General features: G+C 38.8%; 1 protein-coding gene across 1 annotated transcript in view; it reads right to left on the bottom strand.

Annotated features, from left to right (window-relative positions):
* Window positions 1-1,533: 1,533 nt before the first annotated feature.
* LOC121628141 (solute carrier family 45 member 4) overlaps window positions 1,534-13,450 on the bottom strand; it is a 51,571-nt gene continuing 39,654 nt past the window's right edge. The window contains 13 exon segments of the mRNA XM_041967066.1: window positions 1,534-6,175; window positions 6,351-6,505; window positions 7,982-8,050; window positions 9,117-9,247; window positions 9,339-9,419; window positions 9,505-9,604; window positions 9,831-9,992; window positions 10,130-10,401; window positions 10,701-11,028; window positions 11,030-11,160; window positions 11,335-11,521; window positions 11,622-11,812; window positions 11,922-12,101. Of these exon segments, the coding sequence (XP_041823000.1) occupies window positions 5,995-6,175; window positions 6,351-6,505; window positions 7,982-8,050; window positions 9,117-9,247; window positions 9,339-9,419; window positions 9,505-9,604; window positions 9,831-9,992; window positions 10,130-10,401; window positions 10,701-11,028; window positions 11,030-11,160; window positions 11,335-11,521; window positions 11,622-11,812; window positions 11,922-12,101 (2,168 nt within the window). The 3' untranslated portion in view covers window positions 1,534-5,994.

Genomic DNA, 13,450 nt, shown 5'->3' with positions numbered 1-13,450 from the left:
TTCAACCACAGGAAATGGATTTCTCTCTCAAATCTCAGTGGTTCTTCACTCTTATTGTTCTCTCCTTTTCCATCTACATCTGCCTCCTTCTTTTCTCTCCATTTTTTTCTGCTGGAAAATGTGAAATGATCAAGATTCAAGAAATTCCCTTTAATTTTCAGTTTGGGCTGACTGTTTATATTAAATATGTGGACAGATCAGGTTAAAATGTATGCAGTACATCATGTTGCAGGCCGGGGCTTCATGCATCCCACAGTTTAGTTTGTTTAGCCAAACAGTGGTTATGCTGCTTTTAAAAACAAAGGTAGAGCCAGCAGCTCTTCCTTATTAAATCCACATAAGCTACCTCAGTTGATTTTGTGGCTTCCTCTAGATAATCAGGCATCTAATCATTTAAGACCTCTCCTTTCCCATATTGAACTATTTTCATCATGGGTCACTACTGTTCATAACAAGCTACTAGTCAACTGGTTGCTGTCATTATGATGAGTCCTTAATTTATGAATCTATCCTTGGCCTGTTACCAACATATTTATCTGCCTATATGCTGCACAAATATAGCAGTCATAGCCTTCACCTCCAGTCTTTTGTTACATTTGGTGTTCCCTCAGTGCTCACAGAGCAAGATAAGACATTTTCTTGCTCAGTCCCACTGACGTGGAAAATGCTACAACAGGTCAATTTTAAGGACAATAAATAAAACATCCTTGGAAATTTGTTCCTGTTTATTTGCATTTGATTCTGCTTTTGCTTGAGAGACCATGTCTCAATGAGAACCTCTGTATAGAATAGAAATATTTTAATTATTACATAAAACATATTCTTTGTGGGACATGAAAAAAAATGTACTTGCTGTGTAATTTTCACAGGCCAGTTTCTGCAAGATTAAACAACCTCTGATCTTTAAAACTACATGGACACTTGTAGAATAGGACAGCAAATATTAGCTAAATATGTTAAACCTTTTTAATGCAATAAACTTTATAGTTGGGGGGGGGGGGGGGGGGGGGGCATGAATGTGTTTCGATGTAATTTGCATTTCTTAAAGAGCTGTTAATGAGCATTTTTGAAGCTTAAAAACTAGGTAAAATTATAAAGCCAACCCACCCTCTGCACAAGTATATGTTACTTTGAGAAATTATTGTTTATTTCTCTATTATCTAGATTTAACTTCAACCAGATAAAAATTTAGAAAAAAACAAAAAAGAAAATTGAGATGAAGAAAGAACCCAGATACAGTTTTTCTGTCAACATTTTTTATGTCTTTGAGCAACAAATATAGAATACAATATGTATTTGTAAGGTTCTGGATACAATTATTTAATATTTGCCATTTCTATCTTACTTATTTTGATCCTTACCAAATTTCTCTATATTTCTGGGCTTTGGATAAAATCAGAAAAAAAGGAGACATAATTGTTTGTGCACTTCTGAACATATTTTAAAAGGTGTGTTCCATACAGTGTTCATCCAGAGTTCTACTTATGAAGGCTCAAGCATATTTACATAACAGAGATATATACAGACGTTTTTATATAGAAAACAAAACTACTAACAAAAATAATCATCTTTTTTATAGCAGCAAAAAAAAAAAAAAAACAAAAAAAAAACTAAAGGAGAAATATATATATATATATTTACATCTTTTTTAAAACTTTATGACAAGGCATTTTATGTATGGTACACTGTGAATATTTGCTTTCCCATTCTTTGAATATTCTTGTTGATTTAATCTCTAAAATTAGAGTATATAGGCATCTCTCTCCTCCACCTTTAAACCACACAGAGCACTAAAGGCAAAGCCACACACACTGAGCTTAGACAGGTTGGACTAACTTCACGGCCGCCATGCTGCAGCCACCGACGGCGGCTGGCTGGGTGTACGAAAACGGCATCACCGCGTCTCCACATTCATTCAGTAATCCGAACGGTGGAGCCAACATGGCCACCACTGAAAAAGTGCAAAGGTTGAACTCTTGTGCATGGCTCGGCCCTAACCCTAAGTACAAAAAAAAAAAAAAAGAGAGACATTTTCTACACCAGAACAGAAAAAGAATTTCGGTCTTGCAACCAACGTTTCCAGAATGTAAACCAGGTGATTGCAAAGAACAGAGAACAAGAACCAAAGAAAAAAAAAAAAAAAAAAAAACACTGAGATGACATTTGTAACACACTTGTGTTTTGCTTTACATGTGAACAACTATTCACTCACACACGCATACACACACTCCGAGTCCAGTTCACTTCTGTAAATTCTGCTGTAACAGCAAATAAAATAACTTTACTTCAACTTTTTGGAAACTAAATGAAAACTGTCTTTTACAGACATAGATGCTAAAAAAAAAAAATTAAATAAATATCCACAGTTGCTTTTTTCTTCCTTTTGCAACATATTTCTACAGTTTGTTTTTTTTTCTTCTTTTTTTTTTTTTTTAACTTATGATGTGCAAAGTTCTGTGCAAATATCAGGACCCCCACCCTAGCTTGTCGGACATCAAAGCAAGATTGATTTCAGCTGAAATCAACTCACATTCATTGACCTAAAAACAAAAACTTAAATCACGAGATGGAATCAAAGATTAAGAACTCAATCTCCCAGCAGGCCGAGCGAGTAGCCACTATGGACATTCAGATTAAAAAGGCTTGGGACATTTAACAGCAAAAACCCTCCTCGCAAACCAAAGACTTTTCTTGCTGTATTGGAACAGAAACACTCATGTTGCAATTCAAGTATTTGTAGCCTGGAGGTTCTCGTCTACATAAAATCTTTGATTTTAACAGATTTCAACCTCCGTCCACTTATATGCTGTGCTGAAAAGCAGGGTGATGAATGCTATCTGATTTTTGTGCAAAAAATGTATAGAACACACATGCTAGTTTGGAGTGTACTGACCCAGATCAAGCACAATGCTCCAAGCTTTAAGAGTACATGTTACACATATTTTTAGTCAAACAAAAAACACACAAACTTCCAGTCATGCATTAGAAAATACAACCCTGACCTGTTGGGACAACATAGAAAAGGACTCGAGTGATTAGTACAGAAACTCACTTTGGTGTTCTATACATGCACATCACTGTTGGTGCATGCAACCTTCCCAAACCCAAAGTTTTATCTTATTTTTTTCATCTTTATGGTTGTCCTGTAACTTAAGCTTCTTATCCATTTAAGAAGAAAAAAAAATCCAGACAACTTATCACCATTGTGGTTACGGAGGCCTTTAAAAACTCTAAGACCTAAATCACATTGTCTTCCATCATCACCCCATTCCTGTACTACACCCAGAGCAGGAAGCAAAATGCTCGCTGGATCTTACTGAATGTACCTGAAAACATGGAATCTAAAATCAAACCTGCACCAAAACTCCATTCAACTGTAAAAGGAATAAAATAAATAAAAACTCCCAACAGCATCATAATCAGTCAATTCTTGCAAAATCTGAAAACAAATTGCTTTACACACTCGTAAAATGTTCTTTCAACCGTTATTCAGCCCACCGAAGCTTACATTTCTCCTTTCAAGTTGCTTGTTTCAGCTGATTGAGCTAAATATAACTCACCCAAATCTGCAGCCTCTCACCCTAACAGATGCAGGGAGAGGAAAAGAAAACCCACACTGGAAATGCCTTCGAGAAAACCTCAAACAACTCTGCTTTGCCAGCAAAAATCTTTATACAGTCCCCTTTGCAGCTGATTAAAAGGAGCAATTATTGCAACAAACGTTTGATTTGTCAGAAAACAAACAGCACAACACACAGTTATAACTCTTTCAGTTTGCTTTTCAAGTTTGTTTTTAAGTGACGTCAGCTAAGAAAACATTCAAAAGATTAATGACTATATGTTCATTTAATGTCAGTAAGTATTAATAGGTTTATACAATCTGTAGGTATGCCCTGGTGTTACATACTATTACCACTGTTTTTGGATGTTAATAAAGGTTAAATTAAAGCTAAACTCAGCAGTTTCACTTCCTCATCTCCATCACGTTTCCTTGTCATCAGCAAACATCACATTTTTACATAGCAGCTTTCAAATCTGGCTGCTTCACTTTACTCAAAAATCAACTGTCTGGGCCCACAGGGCCTCTTTAAAAAAATGCAAAATATTCATCTAATTTTGACAGAAACAACCCTGAAGTAGGTTTAGTAGAAAGGTGTGGACTCATAAGAGCCCAAAATCCAGCAGGGCAGGGGAAATAGTTTGTCCTAGTTACAGTTTGAATGGTGCTCCAAAGTCAGACCAATCACGCTGATTCAAGTCCAAGTGCAGAAATTGAACCAGGTCCCATCTCAAACTCAAAACCAGGTCACCATACATGGTTCATAGTCAGTCCAAATGCAACTAAGCTAGCGTATGTCCATACACCCCCAAAAAAGAAAGGCAAGATCTGAAAACCACCACTTTGCCAGAGCTGAAACACAGCTGCTGAGCTGAGAACGGAAGTTAAAACTTTGCAACAAACTATTTCAAATATATAATTTGACATCTGTATTTCTTTGCACAGAGGCACCAATCTTAGCATTTAATTATCAGCAACAATGAGGGCATTTCATAAAATGTAAATATATTTTCAGTCCTCAGCTTATAACACCCTCCATTCTCCAATGCATATCCACGCAGTGCCACATACAGAACTAATCAGCACCAGCTGTACGACATTCCACTCTGCTTCTTTTTACTGATTATAATTAGCCCATTAGATTGGAACGACAGGACAGGACCAGAATACTCTGATTAACCTTGAGGAACAAGCTTAAAACTACTGTTACAAACAACTAAATCTCAGCACTGTGGAGAGTTGCTGGAACAAAGAGTCAGGAAGCAACGTCCTGCTGATTTACCCCCAAATTAACAAATCGGAACCCAAATTGAAAAAAAGTCTCAAGAGTGAATTTCAACTAAATACTTTTTCACAGAAATGCATAACATACTTTACAACAGTGGCTCAGCTAATATGCAGTTACTGACATTGTTCTCACAGCATTTTCTTATGCAAAAAAGTTTGGTTTATCTCTTCTCTGCTCATCTAACATGCAGCATCTAGGTTAGTTGAGATTAGTCAAAACAGAAAAATCCTTGCGTGTCACCAGTAAAACAATATTTGGGATTGTAATGCCCTGTTCACTGCATACATTGCATTTTTCTTGTGAGGATTTACAGCTTTATGCTCATGCTCAATATTTCTGAGTAGATCATATATGATATATTATCATATTTGTCATGCAATAAGGGTTAAATAAAGATTTTAGCACTCCTGCTATGTGAAAGAGGACCCAAACAAAACACTTCCAATCAATTTGGGGTACTCAAGATCAGAGTTTCCAAAATGCCACTTCCAAATGTCTTTAGAGTCTTAAAGCTACTGACACAGAGTGCTGTAAAAGTCCCACAAAGCCGAGCGAGTCGTCGCGGTTATTTTGGTGCACATGATGCCTCCGCTTGAGACACCAAGTCAGCAGAAAAGCACGTCCACATCAATCAACTTCAGCATCACAAAGCAAAGATTCGATCGAGCCGACTCCAGGGTGAGGAAGAACGATTTTCAGCATTTTTTTTAAATGATTGCAGCTTCAAGGACTAATGTTCATCAGCAGTCTTCATTATTCAGGTGTTCATTTGATTAAGTTGACCTCGGATGAGGAGGTGTGTGCGTGCAAGGGTTTGTATTGAAGTCCCCTGAAGTTTCCTACCCAGGCGGCTGCGCAGTAGCACCTCTTAAAGGCCCTGAGAGACAGACAGAACCTTTCCTTAAAACCACAACAAAATAATTACTGTTGGATCATGAAAATGTCCGTGAGGGCCGAGTGAAGGGAATTTACTTGAACCAGCATGTTTTAAGTTTGATAAGTTGGGGCTCTGGTCGCACAGCAGATTCAGTGGTTTGGATCAAAGCCAGAGCGGATCACCCTGATGGAGGCATGTCCATAAGTCCTGTCCAACAGCAACAACTCTAAAAGTCTATTTATTTGTTTTTGCAGCAACTCAGTCAGCCAATCACAGAGCAGACTCGTTTTCCATATGGCAGGATGAGGTGGTGGTGGTGGCTTTGCCCTCCTTGGTGAGCTTGAGGAAGCTAGGTTTCTCTGTCACCACGGTAACAGGATCTTCACTACTGTTGGGATTTTCCAGCGTGGTCAAGGCCCGTTTCTCTGAAGTTTTGGCCGAGTCCCCCTCCCTGTTAACCACAATAAAAAACAGTTAAGACTGAGTTTTAAGATTAAAGTGTCATATGATCTTAATTCACTCCCCCACCGGCTTTCTTTTTCCAATGCCTAGAAAAACAAGGTCCAGCAAAGGTGCAACCATCCAATATTTAACAAAAAAAAAACAGAAGAGTAAATGTTTCTCACCCGTTGTTTGGAGTTGGGTAAATGACCAGGAAGCAGGCGGTGAAGAATCCAAGGAGGGAGCCCCCAGAGGCCACCATGGGAATGACACGAACGCTGCCAACTGCTTCCACTACAGCGCCCAAAGCTGAGGCCACCAATATCTGACTGATGTACACCTGCAAAATCACAACACAATTTTCTTATATATATAGTATTAACATATTAGACAAAATTAAGCCTCAAAGCCAGGAATCACCAACTCATCCAAGGCCACTGTCCTGCAGATTTTAATAATTTGTTTGTTTTTTTTTTTTTTTGCTGCAGCATGACAAGTTCAAATGAAATGGTTCTCTAACAATTTATTCTGAGCTTTGTATAAGCCAGTTAATGACCCATTCATTTGAGTCCAGTGTGTCAGCAGGAAAACATCTAAAACCTGCAGGACCGCAGTCCTTAAAGACAGGGCTAGGACAAAAAGTCAGGCCAGGAGTACCTCACTCTCACTCACTCAGGCCATCCCAACTCATCTATATACATAAAACACATAAAACTAAAAGGTTCAATACAACAGTTAAAATATGACTTTTTATAAAAAAAACAAAACAACAGAAAACAGAAAAAAACAACATGACTATAATTTTTCAGCAAATCATTTAGATAATTTAGTTTTAGTAGTACATGTAATACAATATATTTGCTACAAAAATAAAAACATGAAGTGGTCAACAGCAACTTCATCTGATTTGATTTTCTGGAAATTAGAAAATGGAAAAAGTCATCTCAACTTAGACAAGAGACTTTCCAACATTTGGAGAGATTCCCGAAGGAGGCATGCTTGGTCCCGCAGGACCTAACAACTATTTCATGCAGTAAAATAAGCCATGTCATTACCATGTAAACAGCAACCCATCCACAAACACACTCTCCACATAGAGTTGTTTCTAAAACCTCAGGCATCAACATTTAACCAACAAGCATAAAAAGCTGCAACCACATCATTTACAACCAGATTAAACACACTGATTAGATTAAACAGTTCCTCATTAGTATTTATTCTAGAATAATAAAATGTTAGATATTAACACTGTTTTGCAGGTCTGTTTCTGAGCTGGACAAGGACAGATGTGGACCAGCGTACAGACGAAGCAGCCAAAGAATCAAAATATCCAATATTTTTTCTATTATACCAGGAAATCCCATTTAAGACCTACTTATTTACCCAGTAGCTTTATGTTTTGGCTAACAACAGATAACAATACTGCAACAAACCACAACAATAGAATGAAGTTTGGACACTAAGTGGCACCAGAATCATTATTACAGCTACATAAAAAGGGTCATGAAGAATCTCAACTATTGATCATCATGTTCAGACATAAATCTGCAGCTTATTATATTCAATTTTGCACTTTAAAAGAAGAGAATATTTGGCTATCATTTAAAATGTTTTTAGCCTCAAGTATAAAAACTATGCCTGAAAATGTGTACTATCCAGTAATAATAAAATGTTATCTTGAATAAATGTTCAGAAAAGCTGTTTCTTGCTACTTGAGAGGTTTCAGTGTTATGTAATTTGTGATCAAGAAGTTATGTTTTGTTTTCACTGGGTAACACCCTAAACACATTATTATAAACAAAGTGTGAATACCAACCTGGCAGGATAGGATGGCACAGTCGATGCCAAAGCCTCTGCGGGAATTACCAGGACTGTGTTGGATGTACTGCAGGAGGCAGAGAAAATCACAGTTAGAAGTGACAGTTTAAAACACTGAAAAGTAAGCTGCAAAAATTTACCCTAAGCTAAAATAAATAAATAATAAAAATACGTATTCATGCCAACAGTAATAATGACCAAATTTCATAAAAGAGCATTTATTTAATTGCATATTTTAACAAGACTTTCTCTGAAATGAGTTTGCATCAGCAGACCTTAACTTCCAGTTACCTCTTTGATAAACACAATTGCTGTAATCTTCAAAGCTCTGTTTTGAAACACTACCAGTAACCCTGTTGGAGTTCAGGCACTTTGTCTTAAGGCAAAATTTCTTAAAACTTCCTGCAACAGTTAAAAATAAAAACTTGTGCATGTATTAGTGGACAGAAACCCTTCAGCTCTTTGAAATGAAGCTTTTCTTATCTGAACAACTACAGGTGTACTGTATACAGCAGGGCTGGGCAATGTAGGTCCTCGAGGGGACACGGTCCCACAGGTTTTTCATGTTTCTCTGTTTCAAAACATCTGATCCAATCAATGGGTCATTGTACAGAATTTGACAGCAAGCTGTTGGATCCATTTTATTTAAATCAGGTGTGTTGGATCAGGGAAACATTAAAAACCTGCAGGACAGTGCCCCTTGAGGACTGGAGCTGCCCACCCTTGGTACACAAGAACAGCTGGAAGTGATTAAAATCTTATCAAAATTTATTAATTTGATGCCATCAAACTACTTTAGATTAACTAAAAGGTATACTGTGTAGTTAAACAAATTAAACCAGTAGAAATTTTGATTGAGCGCCACATTAGATTGCATTGTCCCTGGAATTGATCTTAATTCATTTGTTCGTTTGTTCATAAGGCAAGCAGTAGGATTTTATCTGTGTTTTTTGAGAATTCGTGTATTTTTCATTTGACTTAAATCAGTTGTTTTTAAGGGAATGGCGGTTACAACAGGCACACTAAAATAAGCGTGCATGTGTGTTTTGAATATGTGGATAAAATGTTATTTATTATTTGTGGTCTCTAAGGGAAAAAAAAAGTTTTTAAGTCAAATGTCTGAATTCCTGTACCTCTTTCATTTCGTGATATTGTCCCAGCAAAGCATAGGGACAGTAGGAAATACTCATGGAGATGATGCCCATGCTGCTGATCATCACCATGGCAACATAAACATTAGGAAAGATTGCCATTATAGCAGTTCCTATGGAGAAGGAAAACACAAAAAGTTAACTGAATGTTACAGCTCAGTAAGTTTTGCTTTTTCTTTTTTAGGGGGGGTGGGGTGTTATTACCTATAGAGAATCCAAGTGTTCCCAGGATATAAATAACCTTAATGCTCAGGTCAAAGTTGTCAAGATACTTCTGAAGAACAGCTGGAAGAGGAAAATTTTTAGACTTTAACTCAAAACAAAACCACAGTCTGGACTTCATTCTGTAAAGTGATGGGTATGCAGTTACCTGAGCATGTAGCAGCAGTCATGGCATAAATAACCAGCCCCCAACACCCCATCTGAACTCCTCTGTGGTAATTATCCAATGATGTTGAGTTAGCGGGAGCCTGGGAAAGAGAGACATGTATTTAGTATTGAACTGAGTAGTTCAGCTGAAACAGCTGCAAACAGTTTGACATACTAACAATATTCTACATCTGCAGAGAGCAAAAGGAAGCAGCTGCAAAATGCTTCTCACTGTAAGATTATAAAACATGTTTTCTTTTTCTTGCAGACACGCTGGTTGATTAAATTAACAGTCTCTTTATTTTTTGATATGGTAGATTTTCATACAGTGGGATCTCCCTGGTAGATGACTTGTCCCATGAAGTCGGTGAAGAAGACAGCTTCAGCAATGATGGAGAACCAAGTGAGGAGGTGGCAGGCACACAACCGCAGCAGCTCTGGAGGCATCTTCAGCATGGAGAGCCACAACAGCCGAACAGTGGTCTCAACCTGAGCATAGGAGAGGAGAATTAAGGAAACAACACATAAGCTGTATTGTGACCATAGCTACAATTAGAAATCAGTATAACTGCAAAGAGTTGTTGTTGTTGGTCATAAATGTGAAAAATAAAGATAAAAAGAACGACCTCTCCCTCCTCGCTCTCTGTATCCCCGCTGGAGGAGTTAGTGTTTCCGCTGCGGTTTCTGTTCCTCTTTCTGTTTCGCCTTCGGTGTCGGGCCTCCACCTCATACAGGTCGTTCATGCTGCGAGACGGCTTGATGAGAAAAGCAGCATTGGCTCGGCGATAGCGGTAACGGTGGCTTCCCACCCGCCCATAGTAGGAGAAAGTGCAGGACGGCTGGCGGTAGAAGGTGTGACGGTGGTGTGGGTGCCGCATGGGAGCTCCCGTACTGGCAGCTGGATGAGGAAAGAGTTTATTAAAACATTTTACTAGTGTATCTTCAAGTTATTGTTGAAAATCTTTTCATGTGGAAGATTAAAAGCTGCTCTAAACTAATCTCTTTCTGACAATAATATTATAAGTCAATTCCTTAAAAAATCTGATTGGAAATCAAAAACATTTACTTTTCATAAATGAATTTAAAAGTCTTAACATTTCAAGCAGTCATGACATTAAGAAATAATTGATTTCACTCAATGATATTTTTATTCTGACTACAACTGTTTAGAGTAGATAATATTATGTAGATACTGACCTTTAACCATCCCAGCGCGGTGTGCCTGTCCTTTACAGCTCAGCCTGCTGTCATCTCCGTCAGGATTAGTTACACTGGCCAAAAGCCGACCATTCAGAGTCCGCTGCTCATTAAGCTGGTTGTTTAGCAGCGCTTCTTGCCCGTCATCATTTTCCATTTCTTGTAAGAAAGCTGAGAGGCGGGATATTCTGGGAGCAGGGGGGTGTGTTTGATGATTGGTGTGGTGGGGACGGAGCAGGTCCTCGCTTCCTGTGCTGCTGCTGCGCCGGATGTTGGCGAGCCGAGGACGGGAACTGCTGTGGTTGGGATTGAAAAAGGAAGAAGTCCTGGGGGGGCGAGCCGTGATAAGGGGAGAGGCGATCGGCAAAGATGGACGGCTCTAAGTGGCCCAAGAACAAAGCATCATGGTCCAGGTGGTCGAGAGTGGCATCGGCCATGGCAAGAACGCTGTCACTTTTACCTGTAAGAGTAAAGCAGAGTGGTGAGTTTAAATCTGAGAGTGCAAGAGAAAATCCTGAGCAGGAAAGGAGAGAGGGAACCATCCTCTTGATGGTCTCCTTGAACCTTGGTTGATAAAATTGTTTCTGGATTAGAAAAAACACTAATCAACCGAAGCAGGGATCTGTAAACTTACTTCTCACAAGCTCCACTTCCAGAAAATCAATGTCCATATCTCCACGTTCTGACTGGTCGTCTCCATAGGGATCATAAAGGTCGTAGCTCTCTATTGTATCATTTTCTCCAATCATTTCCAGTTTTGGGGCAAGAAGCCCAGCCCTGCCATTAGCTGATGATTGCAGGTGGGCTGGGTCAGGACTCTCCTAGTATGAGAACAGGGCAAAGGAGCATGTTCCTTGACGTCACTTAAAAACTTTTTTCTGTTTATTATTTTGTGTAAAAATAAGTTTTACAGGTCAGTACCTGGTCGAGTCTATCATGTTGTGGTGAATACTGCTGCTCCTCAATACTAAAGAGATGGAGCGCCACAGAGACAGAGAAGAGAACTGCAGCAAAGAAGAACAAGATCTGCTCCTGGGACTTGAAGATTGCACCAAGGAAGGTGTGCGTCCAGTCCAAACCTCCAAGAGCATAGCCAACTGCACCACCAAGACCTAAAGACATGAGGTTATTAAATGCAGGTTGCATGAAAAGAGAAGACAATAAATATCTGTCTGCAGATTAATTGATAAAACCAAGTCAAATTCTTTGCATCAGCCAAACCTGCTGAGGCAGCATGGATATTAAGCGCCATGTCTTGCTCCTCTGTGTCTGCTACGTCTAGCAAGTAGGCTCTGATTGGTCCTTCTGTGGCGTCTGCACAGAAATCCAACACCACAACACCCAGCACAGTAAGAACAATTCCTATTGGTTGTCTCCCCTGCTCATCACCTAGTGACAGACCTGATGGAGAAAAAGAAAAGAAAATAATTAAATGTGTTTTTTTGGTTGGTGAATAAGCTGCAAACTAAAATTGGAGGTTACAAACATGTCTCAATAAAAAAAGAACGCATGACAAAATCAAAACCACAAAAAAAGTTTAAAAGTAAAAGAAAAAAAGCAATCCTCCTGTAACAATCATACACACAACATTAACATTTAGCTTGTTTATGCAGATGTTAATGCTGCACACACATCAGTAACGGATTATTGACTTTCAGTAGCTGCATATTTCTCATAGTGCTTTGCATATTACAAGTGACCTTGTGCCTCCCATTACATTTATCTTCACCTCTGATCCGCATTTGTGGTCAGAGTGAGAAGGTGTATGAATAGAGTGAAGTCGGAAGTGTGTATTTTAAGTGTGTGTGTAACTGAGATTTAGAGGCATTGTGACTCAGCATGACTTTACAAACTGAAATCCATTAACGTCTGGGAATAAAAGCGTTCATGTGTGTGTGTGTATGCGTGTGTGACAATGGAGCCACACCACTCACTAGCCAGGCACCCAGACAGGAAGTGAACTGTGATTGGTGGAGAGGGGGAAGCAAACAGGAAGCATTTCCCTGTGAACTGCTTGCTCTGGTGTTCCCATGTCAACATATGCGCACGCACACATACACACATGTGGCTACACACACTTACACAGGTTACTACAGCGTTCCCATGTCACCAGTGTTGTTCACACACATTTATATTTACAACCATTGAAATCCACATGTTCATTTTATTTGTTAATTTCTCTACACAGACACAGGTCACAGGGTTTTCCCATGTCAACCGTGCTGGCGAGGTGCTCACACACACAAACACACCTCCCTGGTGCCCTGACTCAACCTGAGTGCCAACTTTTTCCTAGAAGAATGGAGGCAGAACAGAATAGGTATAGAACTGAATAGAATCTGCTGACAGAAAACAGTTCACACAGCATCTTTTGTTTATGTTATTTATAACTCATCTGACAATTCATGACACTTTGTAATATCAGAGACATTTAAAAGGCCCAGTTGTTGCATGTTGCATGCATATTCTGTTAAGTCATGAGGGCAATGGATGGAGCATTTAAAAAAAACACAAGTGCACTTTGTCATTGTTTTAATGCCTTAAATCACTTGACTAGTTGTTGGTTTTTGGACTGAAATGTGTTCAATCACTGATTAATTTGACCATTTATGAACAAAAGATTTCAAAATTTTTAAAACTATATATATGCCGCTGCAACGTGACGCGTGTTTAATGCAATTACATACGGAACTATGGTCACATAATCAATATGCATGTTGCATAAATGACAGCTGATCAATTAGTTTCAC

This window comes from Melanotaenia boesemani, chromosome 17 (assembly GCF_017639745.1).
Source record: "Melanotaenia boesemani isolate fMelBoe1 chromosome 17, fMelBoe1.pri, whole genome shotgun sequence".
NCBI classification, from domain to species: domain Eukaryota; kingdom Metazoa; phylum Chordata; class Actinopteri; order Atheriniformes; family Melanotaeniidae; genus Melanotaenia; species Melanotaenia boesemani.
Note: the sequence above shows the minus strand (reverse complement) of the source record. Positions and strands in the feature narration are given on the sequence as shown.